Genomic DNA, 13,046 nt, shown 5'->3' with positions numbered 1-13,046 from the left:
TGATGTCCATAGGAGGGATGTTTGACCCACAGCCACGTCGTCCAGGGGACCGAGGCCTCTGTGGGGCTGGGTGGCTCACCCTGGAGCCAGGCAAGGGTTGGACAGAGATATCCGCTGGGTGAATGAATGAATGAACAAAATCTCCCAGTTAGAGTCTTAGAAGTTGGGTCTCCCGGGCCGCAGAGCTGGGCCCAGGAGCTCTGCCCGGCACCCCAACACCTGCTGTCTCGGGCCTCACCCAACCTCAGACAGAACAGGGTCAGGGGCCCACCTCCCAGTTTCCCTGTTGGCACAGTATGGCTTCTGAGGCGGCAGCATCTTAGGAGACGCTCGTGTGAGTAAAGCGGTGTTTGCAGGTGGCTCTGAGGGTCTCGTCACGTCTCCAAGCCCTGGTCTGTGACACCCAGTGCATTTCATGGGGCTGGTAGGCGGCAGAGTGGGGCTTTGAACCCAGAAAGATTGGGTTGGCATCGGGGTTTGTGACCCCCCTGCTGTCTGGCCTTTTGGTTTGTTGGCCACACACGAACATTTCCAAGGGTATCTCTGGAGGGGGACTGTATTTCTGGAACTTTCCCTGAGTCGTTGGTAAGGCTACCTGCTTGACCATGTGTGTCAGTCTCCAGCCTTAGTCCTGTGGGCAACCCTGCCCCCAGGTGTGATGTGTGTGTCTGGGAGAGTGTGAACATCGGCGTGTGTGAGCATGAGTGTGAGTGAACATGCGTGTCTGTGACTGGGAGGTCAGCTGTGTGATCATGTCTGGGCATGTGTGAGTGTGTGAGAACGTACGTTTGTGGGTGGCTGACCTGTGGCTCTGCCCTGAGTTTCCGAGCCTGTGTGTGTGTGTGTGCTTCCGTGTCTGGGTGTGGCTGTGTTTCTCTGCTTGTTTCTGAATGTACCCGGGAATCTTGGCATCAGCTGTATCTGTTTGCAGCCATGTGTATCTCTGTGTGAATCTCAGTCTGGGTCCCCCTGGTGGGACTCAGGAGAACACATTTCTCATGATGCCCCCACACCCATCATGACGCACACACGTGTCCAGGGCAGATGGGGTGGAGGCGGCCCCGAGAGGTCTAAGATGTCTCCATATGGATCTGGGGGAAGGGGCTGAGGGCACTCAGGGGAGGGACCCCAAGGGGATGGGTGGGAGGAGCAGAAGTCAAGGTCCTCCTCTGAGGGAGAGTTCAACAGGATGCAGAAAGAGAAGGAAGGCAGAGAACTCCAAGGTGTGGACTGGGGTCGGGAAAGACAGAAACTGAAAGAGATAGAGAGAAACAGAGTGAGAGAAACAGGGCTAGAGACAGAGACATTCCACCTTGTCTCTCCTCTCTGGGGAAGCAGGTCTGGAAAGCTGAGAACCCCACCTGGCTCTGTCCGCCCATCAGCTCAGACTCGGTCTCTCAGGTTACAAATAACGATCTCTGCCTTTCAAGATCACTTACTACCTGTCGGGCGCCATCCTCAGCACTTTCCTTGCAGTAACTCCACTAACTGGCACAGCCGTCCTACGAGGTAGGTATTGCTACCATCCTCATTTTCCAGACGTGGACACTGAGACCCTGAGAGGGGAAGCCACTAGCTCGAGGTACCACAGCTGTTAGGTTGCAGAGGCGGGATTTGAACACGTCAGCACCTCTCAACAGGTGAGGCTCTTCACGCCCAGCCTGTTCCTCTCCCATGGGGCTGATGGAGAAAGTCATCAGTGAGCCACGCTGTGGAGGTTGATGCCAAAGTGGCCGCAATTCTTTGTCCCTCCCTGTATCCACATCTCTTGCAATGTGAGTTTGCACCTCCCGCTACCCCCGCCCCGGTAAAGGGAGGAATGTATTTCTCTTCTCTTGAATCTGGGCTGACCTTCAGATTTCCGGTGGCCAAGAGAATGCAGTGGAGATAAAGACAGATCAGATCTGAGCTCTCAAGAGGCTATGGGCCCTTCTTTTCTTTCTTGGAGTCCAACCAAGCCTCTATTCTCTGGTGAACAAATCAGATAGTCTGCTGGTCAGTGTCACCACACAGTCCAGTCACTCCTGTTGTCCCTACTTAACCAGCCAGCAGACCCATGGCTGGTCACAGATACACAAGAGAGCCCTGTTGAAGCCACAAGAACTGCCCAGCTGAGCCTAGTACATTAACTCATAGAATAATGAGCTAAAAATAAATGGGCCTTCTGAACCACGAAGTGTTGGTGTGTTTTGTCACACAGCAATACCTAATGGTACGTACAGAGGGCCTGGGGGGAAAGCAGGATAAAGAGTATCGATTATCATTATAATCAGTGATTCCTGAGCTTCAGACTGATGAGAATTTGAATCTTGGAAGAGACATATGAACTCAGATTGGTGGCTTTTTAAGACTTTATCATTTTAAAAAAATGTAGAAGAGAACAGAGAAGGGAGGTAGGGGGAGAGGGGAAGGGGGGTGGGATGGGGGCATGAAGGGGACCTCCCCAAATGTCGGATCCAGGTGACCCTCCTTCTCTGATGGCCCCAGCCCACCCTCAATCCCGTCTCTGTCCTTGTGGCAGGGGGGCCCCCAGCCACCATCTTCTTAAGACCCAGGTCCAGGGTCTCAGCTTGGGTTCCAGGCAGAGGTGAGGGCTGAAGTGGGGTCAGGGTCTGGAGGCCTTGTCTTTGTCCTTGAGAGACCCTCAAGTGGGCACTTAGGCCCCTCATGTCCTGGCAGGGCCCCAGGGAGGTAGGCGTTGAGTTGGGGTGGAGAGCCATAGGAGGTGGGGTCCTGAAGCCAGAGGGCCAGGTGGTAACTAGAACCAGGTATGAGCCTGGCGGTCACAGTCCAGAGGTTAGGGTCTGTGGAGAGGGGAGGAGAGCACAAGTCAGGATCTGGACCCACATCAGGCTTTCTGTGCCATCCCCATCAGCCCCACCATGAGAGGGACACAGAGAGACAGAGACAGAGAATCAGAACAGAAATGGAGGTGAAAGAGAGACAGAGATGAAAAAAGAGACACGGAGACAGTTAAGACAAAGAAAGTGATAAAGAAAGACAAGGAGAGACAGACAGACCATGGGACAGAGGAAGAGACATCGAGAGAATCAGAGATGGAGCTGTGGAAAGAGAAAGAATGAGAGAGAGAAATAGACAAAGAGGAAAAGGCAAGGGTTGGGGAGAGACAGAAAAAAGTAGAGAGAGAAGTGGGGGGGAGAAAAGGCAGCCTGATGGAGGAGCTGGTTGAGAGGCTCCCTCTGTCACTCCTGGTCCCAGAGGTCCCCTGACACTAGAGTGGGGCACTCCTGTCTGTAGCTGGTCAGGGCAGAGCTGAGATGCCCCCTTCCTCAAGGACGTGCCATGAGTTGATGCATGGATGGACAAATGAATGAATGAATCATCTTCCCACCAAGCCTTGGAGAACCCTCAGTTCAGGAACTCAGGCTGACTCCATACTGGCTGCGCTCGCTACTGGAGTTTGGAGGTCTTACAAAAGTTTGAGAGTAGCACTACCCCCAAACCAGTGCCCCTAGACCTAGGACACTCACATTTTTCCTGAATCCAGCTTTTATAGATAATGCCACTCTCCTTCTAAGTTCAAACTCATCCCCATTGGTCCTGGAAGACAAAAGAGGGGTGTTAGTGAGTCTTCACCAGACAAACCCAAATGCCCCACTGCCCCTTCCTTCTCTAGGGAATTCCTCTATCAGGACAGACGGAGTCATCATTTAAGAGGGGTGCTAGTCCTTTAAGGAAAAGCAGGGCCTTCCAGTGGGCAGGTAAAGCCTAGAAGAAGCAAACCCTGAGACAAAAATGAGGAGACCAGGAAATCTGCATTTGCATCTCCAACTCCCTTCTTACGCAAAGGAAACACGGTATTTTTCAAGAACTTAATCCCAGATGGTTGGGCATCTTCCTTTAGAGGAGGGGCATATCTTCTGAGGGCAAGGTTTAGTTAAGGAGGAGGGGCATATCTTCTGAGGGCAAGGTTTAGTTAAGGAGGAGGGGCCTTACCTGGTGGCCTGACAGTCACGTGTGGCTGAGTCTCCGTGTAGCCCCCCGTGGGCTGGCCCTCTGGGCTGAAGTTTGCACCCTGCCCTGCTAGGAGAGTTGAGGGTGCAGGCTGAGCCCCAGGATGCCTGGTCCAGGCTTTTACACTCCCTCAGGAACACTAGGCCCTCTCTCCCCACCTTCTTGTACCTGTGCGGTTGGATTGATCGATCATTGGTTGCACGATGCGCCTCCGGGCGTTAATGAACCTGGGAGGGGGTCATGGGAATGGAGCAGGGTGTAAAAAGGGAATAGAAGGGAGGCAGAAATGAACACATAGAGACGGAGAGAGGACTGGCAAGACAGGACAGATAGAGGGGCGGCAAAGAGGATGCAGGAAGAGACGCTCCGAGGGGCTTTGGGGCCTCCTTCAGCACCGCGGACAGCGCCCGGTCTCCCACCGGGCTCTGGCCCAGAGGCCCGCCCAGGCCTCCTCTGTCACTCACCAGTTGTTGACTTGCAGGATGGTGAGACCCGTGTCCTGGGCCAGCTGTTTCTTCTGCTCCTCTGAGGGGTACGGGTGCTGTGGCCACCAGCAAAAGTCACCCTGCCTGCCTGGCTGCCATCTGATTCCCAAGTCCTGGCCTGCCCAGGTCCCTGGGGGTTGGCAAGCCTAGGCTGGGGCAGGGCTGGGAGAATCAGCGTGTCTCAGTTTCTCCGTGCTCCCCGGGGGCCCAATGGAGGGAAGCAGAGTCAAGTTTCGGGCAATTACGCCCCGTGGGCGCCCCCATCTCTTCCAGCAATTAGAGGCTAATTGGCCAGCTCTCATTAGGGAGGTGGAGCTGGAGTTGCAAGGGGAGGGGGAGGGATTCCACTGACACAAGGAAAGGACCCTCTCTGAGTCCATCAGCTCCCTTTGCATGTCTCTCCCCGTCCCAGTCTATCTTTCTCTGTGGCTCTCTTGTCTGTCTGTCTCTCCACCTCTGTGACTCAGTCTCCCTCAGTGTCTATCTTGCTCTGATTCAGTGCTCCCATATCTCTCCGTCTCTATCTTTGTTTCAGCCTCTCCCTGTCTTTCTTCCTTTCTCTATTTTACATACCCTCTCCACGAGGCAGTGCGGTGCAGTGATCAAGGCCAAACTGCCTGCGTTTGAACCCACTTCTGGCTGTGAAACCTCTGGGCCTCAGTCTTCTCCTTTGCAAAATGGAGCAAATAACAGCTCCACCCTCCCGGGGTATATTTGGCTGGAAGGTGGATGATTGACGGGTGGGCAAATTGTTGGGTTGGGGGTTGGGGGAAGGATTGAATGAGTCAAGAGCCCTTAGCGGCTCCTGGCCCACAGGTGGCGCTTATGGATGTTTGCTCTTGTCAGTTCTCATCTGCTTGAGATTCTCCTTTCATACTTCTCCCCTGCCTTAGCTTCCCGTCCCTGGGTAGCTCTCCGGGCCTCAGTCTCTGTGAGGCCATCCTTCTCCATCTCTCTCTGTGCCCACCCCACACCCGGGGCCCCAGGGCTCTCACCGAGAGGTGCTGGAACAACCAGGCTCTCATGATGTTGGTGGCTACCTTGGGGAAGATCCCTCTCTTCTTGTTCCGTCGCCGCTCCTGGTCCAGCTCCTCGTCCTCTCCCCCAGAACTGGGGGAGGCCACACTTGTGTCTAGTCCATCTCCTGAGCAGAGGAGAGGCATGCTGTGTTTGTGGACAGGGAAGGTGGGGGAACAGAGGGACGCAGAACCCTCCCCCAAGGCCCCACCCCACACTCCAGTCGTCCTTGTCCCTCTGGAAGTCCTACCTGTTGTCTAACTTCAATCCTCAGACTGACTCCCATCTTTCCCCTCCACCTCTCAAGCTTCTCACCTTGGTCGCTGGAGTTGTCCCCACTCTGGGAGGCCAGGCCCCCACTGGATGGACCAGGGGTCCCCAAATGTACAGACCCGCTGTCCTCATGGTCTCTAATCCATGTATTATTCTGCAAAACAGGAGTTGGCATTCAGTGCCAAGGTCTGGGGTACAATATAGCACAGTGGCTAAGACCACGGGCTCTGGAGCTAGGACTTCTAGTGCGAAGCCTGTCCCTGTCTCTTTCCTGGTGTGTGACCTTGGGGAAGTCGATTCACCTTTCTGTGCCTCAGTTTCCTCAACTGGAAAATGGAGGACAGTAACTGTCCCCACCTCACAGAATGTAGTAAGGGTTCACTGAGTCAACTTACGCGAAGGCACACAGCAATTACTCAATAAGGATGAGCTTCTACAGACCTCCAGCACCTATCTGAAATCCTCGGGAGCCCGTACTGTTTCAAAATTCAACTCTTTTCACATTTTTAGACAGTAAATCAGCGCACACACTGTGTATTTCATAACAGCCCCAGCAGGGTCTGGGGCATAAACTCGTCATCAAACTTATTAACATTTCTGCAGCAAAATGGATGAATATTTAACTAAGTGGAATAAATAAAGGCTATAAATAGCCTCTCATTAGTTCAGGTCAGATTTTGCTGCCAAATGAGTTTGCACTAAACTTATGGGGAAAAAAAACAACTTTCCATTTTCAGAGATTTCAGGGGGCTCCAAATTGCCGATCAGGGAGCCCGGGACTGTATTTTCTTTATCCAAACTCTGACACACTCTGAAGAACCGGACAACACATTGGATTCAGCCCCTACCCCAGCTCTGTGTCCCAGGATGCTGACACTCTCCTGCCCCCCCATAGAGACACATCAAGTCTTCTTTGTCATTAGGTTTGAGGTTCATTCAATGGCTGGGAGGCAGATTGGGTGGAAGTGGGCATGGAAACAGCCTCCTGCTGGTTGAACCCTGGGTACCCTACCTGCCCCTGTTGAACATCCTAGACCTTGTCCTCTCTTGTAATCAGCCCCCCGCTCCAAATGACCCAGTGTGGATGCATCGTCTGTGTCCTGCCAGGGATCAGCCTGAGATGGCAGTTCAGAGAAGTTTTCTCCGGGCTTGGAACATCCATGTGGAAATTTGAGTTTGTGTGCACGGGGGATGGGCTGTGTGCAAACCGCAGAATCATTAGGTCTGGAGCACGGTTGTCACTGTCACCCTGCCCTTCCGGTGCTGGATCTGATCGGATGCTGGGAGTGTACCTGAAGCTGTCCTGAGACTGTTGTGCGGCACATATGAGTGTGCCTACGTCTGGGCCCCCATGGCAAGGTTGTCCCCAGAGAGGAGGTGTCTGTGCTGTGGCTGTCACATGGGTGGAGCTGAGACACGTAGCAGTATTTCAGCACGGTTGTGTCACTCTCACAGGTGACCAAGTGGTTGCATCTGACTAATGCAAGGCTACATTTATTTTTCTAAGTTTGTGGCTGTAGTTCTAGGGGCTGATGTCTTATTTGTGAGACTGTGTGTGTGGTTATCCTGATTCTTGCATGAGCAGGCAGGTGGGCAGCTCCCTGACTCTCTTGGGGTGGGAGATGGCCATGGGAATGTGTCGGTGCCTGTTTTTTTTTTTTTTTTGTACTTAAATATAGTTTAATGTGGTTTTATTATATTTTAAAACATCGTTCTGGGAAGGGTCCCGTCAGTGGCTGTGTGAAGATGTGGAATATGGCTCTGGCTCGGAGGGAGTTGTAACTGATCAGCACACACACAGGGTGTGCTGCTCAGAGGATGCTTATTATGGGCTGTGGGTCAGAGGGTCCTTGAGGCTCATCTGTGACTGCTGTGTGCACATGCTCGAGTCTGCCTGGTTGTGGTGAGGCCATGTGCCTACCTGGAACCTACCTGGCACCTACCTGGCACCTGGGTGTGGGTGTCGTGTTGTGTAATACTTGGCATCTGGGTGTGTTGATACCATGACTGCCTTGTAGGGGTTGGCCTCGTTGGATCTGCACAGCTGTTGTGGGATTGTCATCTGGGTGCCTTTGTCTATGTAACTGTGGTCTGACTGCCTCCAAGATTCAATGAATCTGGGGCCACGTGGCCACTGAATGGCATGGTGTGTGCCCACACCTGCTGTAGTCGGATTGTTACAATGTTAGGGTAGCAGGTGTGTGCATGTGGGCAGTCACTGTGGTCACTTTAGGTGTAAGTGTGGCTGTAGCTGAGTTTGCGTGGCAAGATCTGGGGCCATTTGGCTCCATCTCTGGCTCTGTGCCTGTTGTGTGGCTGGGGTGTGTGTGCTGTACACACACACATCCTCTCGAACGGCAGTGTCTCAATCAGGCTGTGTGATCTGTGATGCTGTTGTGCTGTGGGGGCGTGTGTATGTTTAAGTATGTGGTGTGTGCTGTCACCTGGCTGTGAGTGGAATGGTTTGTCGCTGTGTGTGAACCTGTGTGGGTGTGGCCAAGTCTATGGTTGGTATCTGCAGATGTTGGCTAGGGGCGGGTGCTTTTGTCCAGCTGTCTGACAGTCTGTGTAGCTGTTGCACAGTTGGTGCGTGTCCTGTGGTCAGGCTGTGTCTGACTGTGGCTGCCTGAGGCTGTATGGGGTGGTGTGTGTGCCCTCATGCTGGGTCTCAGCTCTCTGGGCATGGCCTTGGTTGCAGGGTGATGGCTGGTACCCCATCTGATGCCGAGCCTACCTGATCTGGGAGGCTGGGGCAGGAGGCCGGGTAGTCCTCGAGATCCTCCCTGCAGCCTCCATCCCGATCCTCGATGACCAAGTCGATGGGCATCTTTCCCTTGAGGCAGGTGATGTAGCGGTGACAGAAGTTGTCGCACAGGTCGTGGACCTGAGGGGGCACCGGGGTACTGGGGGGGCCACCCGGGGGGCCAGGGCTGGGGTGTACAGGGATGGGGGTGGCCTTCTGCTCCAACTCTGGTGGGGAGAGAGCCTGAAGGAGGGGTGAAGGGGGCAAAAAGGGGAGGAACTGGGGGAAAGTGAGGGCATGAGGGGGAGTGAGAAGCACTCACCTTCTCCAGCTCCAGCAGGTGGAAGCGGAGCACTTGAATGGCCTGTATCATCTGAAAACAGAGACAGAAGAGGGGAGAGAGAGAGAGACAGAGAGAGAGAGAAGAAGGAAGAGGAGGAGGTGAAAAAAGAGGAGAAGAAGAGGGGAGGGGGAGGAAGAGGAGAGAGAGGAAGAGAAAAGGGAAGAAGAGAAAGGAGAGAAGAGAGACAGAGGAACAGAAAAAGTCAGATAGAATGACAAAGAGAGGGAGAGAGAAAATAGAGTCAAAGTGACAGGGGCCGAGAGAAATAGGGGTACAGAGATAGAGACCCAGAATTAAGGAACGAGGGAGTGTGAGATTGAGATCAGAGGCCAAGGAAGAGAAACAAGAGATGCAAGAGGCAGAAGAGGAGCCATCATGTGAGGGGTGAGCTAAGGTGTGCTGTAGTAATACCACCACCCCGATCTTATGCCTGCTTGCCCTCTGATCCATTTCCCACCCTTCACCTGAAAACTACATTTCCCAGAGCCCTTTGTCAAAGGGTTCAGCCAATAGGAAGCCCTGGTGGGAGCTGGAAAGCAAAGGGAAGGGAGAAGCCAGGGTATTTCTCCCTCCATCTCCCTCTCTTCCCCTCTCTTCTCTCTCCTTTGCAGCTAAGGGCTTCCATTCATTGTGGTGTGGGCTCAATTCTGACTGATTGAATAGCCAACACTTAATGAGTCTCCACTCGCTGCTAGGCATTGCTCTACCTGCTTGACTCTGTTTAACTCATTATATATTCACAACAGTCCTCCAAGATAGAAATTATTACTAGCTACACTTTGCAGTTGAGGAAAATGGGGCACAGGGAGATGGTGTTAATTGCCCTGGTTCACAGAACTAGTAAGTGCAGAGCTGGGATTTGAACTCAGGCCATCAGGTCCCTGTTCTCAAACTCTAGGCTACACTGCATTGCAAATGGGCAACAGTTATCACAATTTGAGAATGTGGGTCAGGTGGTCTCCTCTCTGCTCCCACGACCAACCCCAGGGCTATGGGGGGTGGAACAGGAGACCCCCTCGGAGGAGGGGGCATTGGGGAGGGCCCAGGTCTCACCAGATTGTCCAGCTCCGGGTTGGAGGAGAAGAGGGGCCTCTCAGAGCGGACCTGGGGAAAAGAGAGAGGCCAGGGAGAGCAGATCCCTTCTCCTGCCCACCCCACATCACTGGCTTTCCCGGCGCACAGCGGATGGTGGGTGCCCACCTGCTTGGCAAAGGCTGCAATGTCCTCATTGAAGGAATCGGAGGAGCACACGTCACCGCCTGGGGGTGTGCCCAGCCCAGTCCCAGCCCCATCACGGGGTGAGCACGTGGCCAATTCACATTTCTCAAAGACCAGGGCCAGCAGAGGGAAAAGCGGGTGGCTGGGGGAAGCAGGAGAGGAGAGAGTTCATGAGGGCTGCAAAGTATGGAGGAACTGGGGTGCAGGACAGAGACAGAGTGAGACAGAGTCAGAGGGAGAGAAATATATCCAGAGAGACAAAGGAAGTGGTAGGGGTGGGGGGCGCAAATCACATGAGACCCCATGGAACCCTCAGCCTTGTCCCCACTCACCCATAGATCTCATCCTTCTCCCTTCTCAGGCCATCACTGTCCAAGCCTGAGGGTGGGGGCTGGGGAGGCCGGTGGGGGCCGTAGGGCCCGGGGGCTCTTGGTGCTGAGGACACTGCCTCCGAGAAGCTAGCCAGGGTTGCAGTGCTGTCCACGATGCCAGGGTAGTGGGGCAGCTCATCATACTGGGGGGAGGCAAGAAAGGGAGAGCTCCAGGGAGGTGTCAGCACCAAGAAACCTCTCTACTCTAGCACCCAGGAGATGCCCTCTCCCCGCCACAGCAACCTGCTCTACAGTCCCTGTGTCCAAGCCCAGCTCTCTTAGGCTCCCAGTGTCCCATGGAGCTGTCTGGGTGGGATTGAAGGCCCTGTCCTCAAGCCTTCCCTTGTACCCGCGGACTGTGAAAAAAAAAATGTCCCATCAGAGATTCCTGATGTGTGGGCAGGAGGGTCCAGAGGAGAGGCCGGCCCAGGTCTGGAGTCTGAGGATCATGTTGGGGGTGGGGGTCAGGGACTGACTGGCTGGTAAGTGCCAGCCTCTCCCAGAGTGAGGAAGGGAGAGAGTGGTGGGGAGAGATTTTTGAGACAGAGGGGGAGATGTGGGAGGGGGATGCAAGAGAGAGACAGAGGGGAGACAGGGAGAGAAAACGGATGAGAGAGACAAAAAAGAGAGAGAGAGAGAAACACACACACACACACACACACACACACACACACACACACACACGCAAAATGCCAGGGGGCAGAGAGAGAGAGAGAGAAAGGGAGAAGCAGGAGGGGAGAGGGAGGAGAGGGAGGGAGAGGAATTGATTCTCACTCTCAAACACTGCCCATAAAAGCAGTGCCTTGTTTGTACACAAATGTACGCCTACACAGTCTCCCCCACTTCTGGTTCATTTCACAGACGAATATGCACGTCTAAATGCTGTCTTAACAACTTGTCACACTCCACTCACCGTGTGAACCCATGACATACACGCACGCACACACAGCCAAATGCCAGGCACAGGGATGAATGAACGAGTGAGTGAATGAATGGATGAATGAGACATTCAGCAGATACAGGAATGCACAAATCCATGCACACATTCAATAAACACTTGTTGAACTAAAGTCTAACCCAGCACAGCCACACAAACACACTTGCCCCAACAGCCCCAAAGAGAACGCCAAAGCAAGATTTCTGTGTTCTGTCATCACGGAAGAACACGGACTGGGGAAGCCAGGGCGCTTTAAGTCTCCCAGATCCAACCCTTTCTTTGGAGATGGAGAAACTGAGGCTTAAAGGGGCAAAAGGACTGGAGAGGGGGACTGCATGTGTTCCTTCCATCGCTGGTGCTTGCCCCTCTCTGGGGTGTGCGCTGAGGGCTGAGTGTGTGTCTCTCTTTCCTTCTCTCCGTCTTTTACTTCCTCTTCTCCTAACTTCTCCAGAGCCCTGAAGTTGAGTTCAACTGCGCCCCCTCTGCCTGCTGTTCATCGCACATCTTAAGACATCCTCACATCCTGCGGGTGTCCATGCCCCCCTCCACCCTCAAAGGTATACTGTCACCTCCTCGCCTGTCTCTCCATCCCCAGGACCAGGAAGAGAGAATTTCTTGGCTCTGCCTAGCCAGATCCACCTCTTCCAGCACGGTCCCCACCCCTAACCTCCAGAGGACTTGGAACAAAAGTAGACCAGGGAGAAGAATTGGGGAGGGCAGCAAAAGAAGCGGGGGTGGGGTGGGGGGCTAGAATAAAGGACCCGAGATGGAGGGGGAGACCAGGGGCAGAGAGGAGAGACTGAGGGGCAGGGAGAGGAAGAGGCAGAGAAAGACATGGTGGAGAGGGTGGGAGGGGCTGATGGGGGCCAGAGCTCCCCAGAGAGAGATGGAGGGGGGGGGTGGGTGTCACGACGGGCTGGGGCACAGGGGTGCCTGCCCTCAGACCTACCCTCCGGGCCATGGGCTGATGCCGGCGACAGCTCCCCGGTCCCTCCAGGGCCTGGCCGGCGGGGAGGGCGCAGCCAGGGGCAGCGGCCCCAGATGGCCCGCGGTGCCGACGCCAGGGGGTGGGGCAGGAGGCTGGGTGCCCGGCCCCCCCACCCCCACCGCCGTCAGCGGCAGGCGCCGGGCAGTGCGGAGGCTCCGAGCATGGACCCCCAGCCTCCTGCCCCCGCGGGGGTCACAGCGAGGGGCTCCTGCCAGCGAGGGAAGGGGCGAGAAGGCGGGGGAGGGCTGCCCGAGGCCCCCTCCCCTGGGCCCCCAGTCCCTCCTCTGGGTCCTGGGAGGATGGAACCAACCCGAGACCCACAGACCAAGAGGCGTGGGAGAGAGGGGCGCGGTGGGCGCCGGCCCGGGGCGGCGGGGGGCGGCGGGGCGCGGGCGGAGGCTCCCAGCGCGGTGCGGGGTCCCGGCGTTGGCGGGCCAGAGGGATGCTGGCCGCTCCGTCTCTCCCTCTCTCCCTCTCTCCCCCTCTCCCGGTCTCTCCCTCTCTCTCTCTGTGGTCACATCCGGAAGTTCCACATCGGAGATGCTTAACCCACTGTCCGCCGGCGGCTCGGCCGCGGGCCGGGCCGGGCGGGGCGGGGCGGGGCGGGAGCGTCCGGGGCTCCCTCCCCTCTCCTCCCTCTCCCCGCTCCCGGGGGCTGCGGCCGCTCTCGGGGGCGGCTTTTGTATCGGTGTCTCC

General features: G+C 55.4%; 1 protein-coding gene across 7 annotated transcripts; it reads right to left on the bottom strand.

Annotated features, from left to right (window-relative positions):
- Positions 1-2,337: 2,337 nt before the first annotated feature.
- MEIS3 (Meis homeobox 3) lies at positions 2,338-12,960 on the bottom strand. Of its 7 annotated transcripts, none has more exons than XM_032485677.1 (13): positions 12,312-12,960; positions 10,387-10,568; positions 10,037-10,196; positions 9,890-9,940; positions 8,816-8,857; positions 8,485-8,634; positions 5,793-5,904; positions 5,456-5,604; positions 4,440-4,516; positions 4,144-4,202; positions 3,958-4,066; positions 3,492-3,561; positions 2,338-2,804 (listed from the first exon to the last, which is right to left on the bottom strand). In XM_032485677.1, exons 1-13 carry the CDS (start codon positions 12,321-12,323, stop codon positions 2,784-2,786), a joined length of 1,194 nt encoding a protein of 397 aa, XP_032341568.1. In that variant the 5' UTR covers positions 12,324-12,960; the 3' UTR covers positions 2,338-2,783. The 7 variants fall into 7 exon arrangements, with proteins under 7 accessions (XP_032341568.1, XP_032341567.1, XP_032341572.1 ...); XM_032485676.1 differs by having other exon boundaries at positions 8,816-8,866; positions 12,312-12,959; XM_032485681.1 differs by having other exon boundaries at positions 3,958-4,044; positions 8,816-8,866; positions 12,312-12,959.
- Positions 12,961-13,046: the final 86 nt, after the last annotated feature.

This window comes from Camelus ferus, chromosome 9, assembly GCF_009834535.1.
Source record: "Camelus ferus isolate YT-003-E chromosome 9, BCGSAC_Cfer_1.0, whole genome shotgun sequence".
Lineage (NCBI taxonomy): Eukaryota > Metazoa > Chordata > Mammalia > Artiodactyla > Camelidae > Camelus > Camelus ferus.
The sequence above is the reverse complement of the archived record's forward strand: the minus strand, read 5'-3'. Positions and strand labels throughout refer to the sequence as shown.

Excerpts from the sequence above, each read along its gene's own strand:
- MEIS3 (XM_032485676.1), bottom strand. Across the intron at positions 5,605-5,792 it reads GGACAACTCCAGCGACCAAG|GAGATGGACTAGACACAAGT; the intron begins GTGAGAAGCTTG and ends TCCTCTGCTCAG. Across the intron at positions 2,805-3,491 it reads AAGCTGGATTCAGGAAAAAT|ACCCTAACCTCTGGACTGTG; the intron begins GTGAGTGTCCTA and ends CCCTCTCCACAG.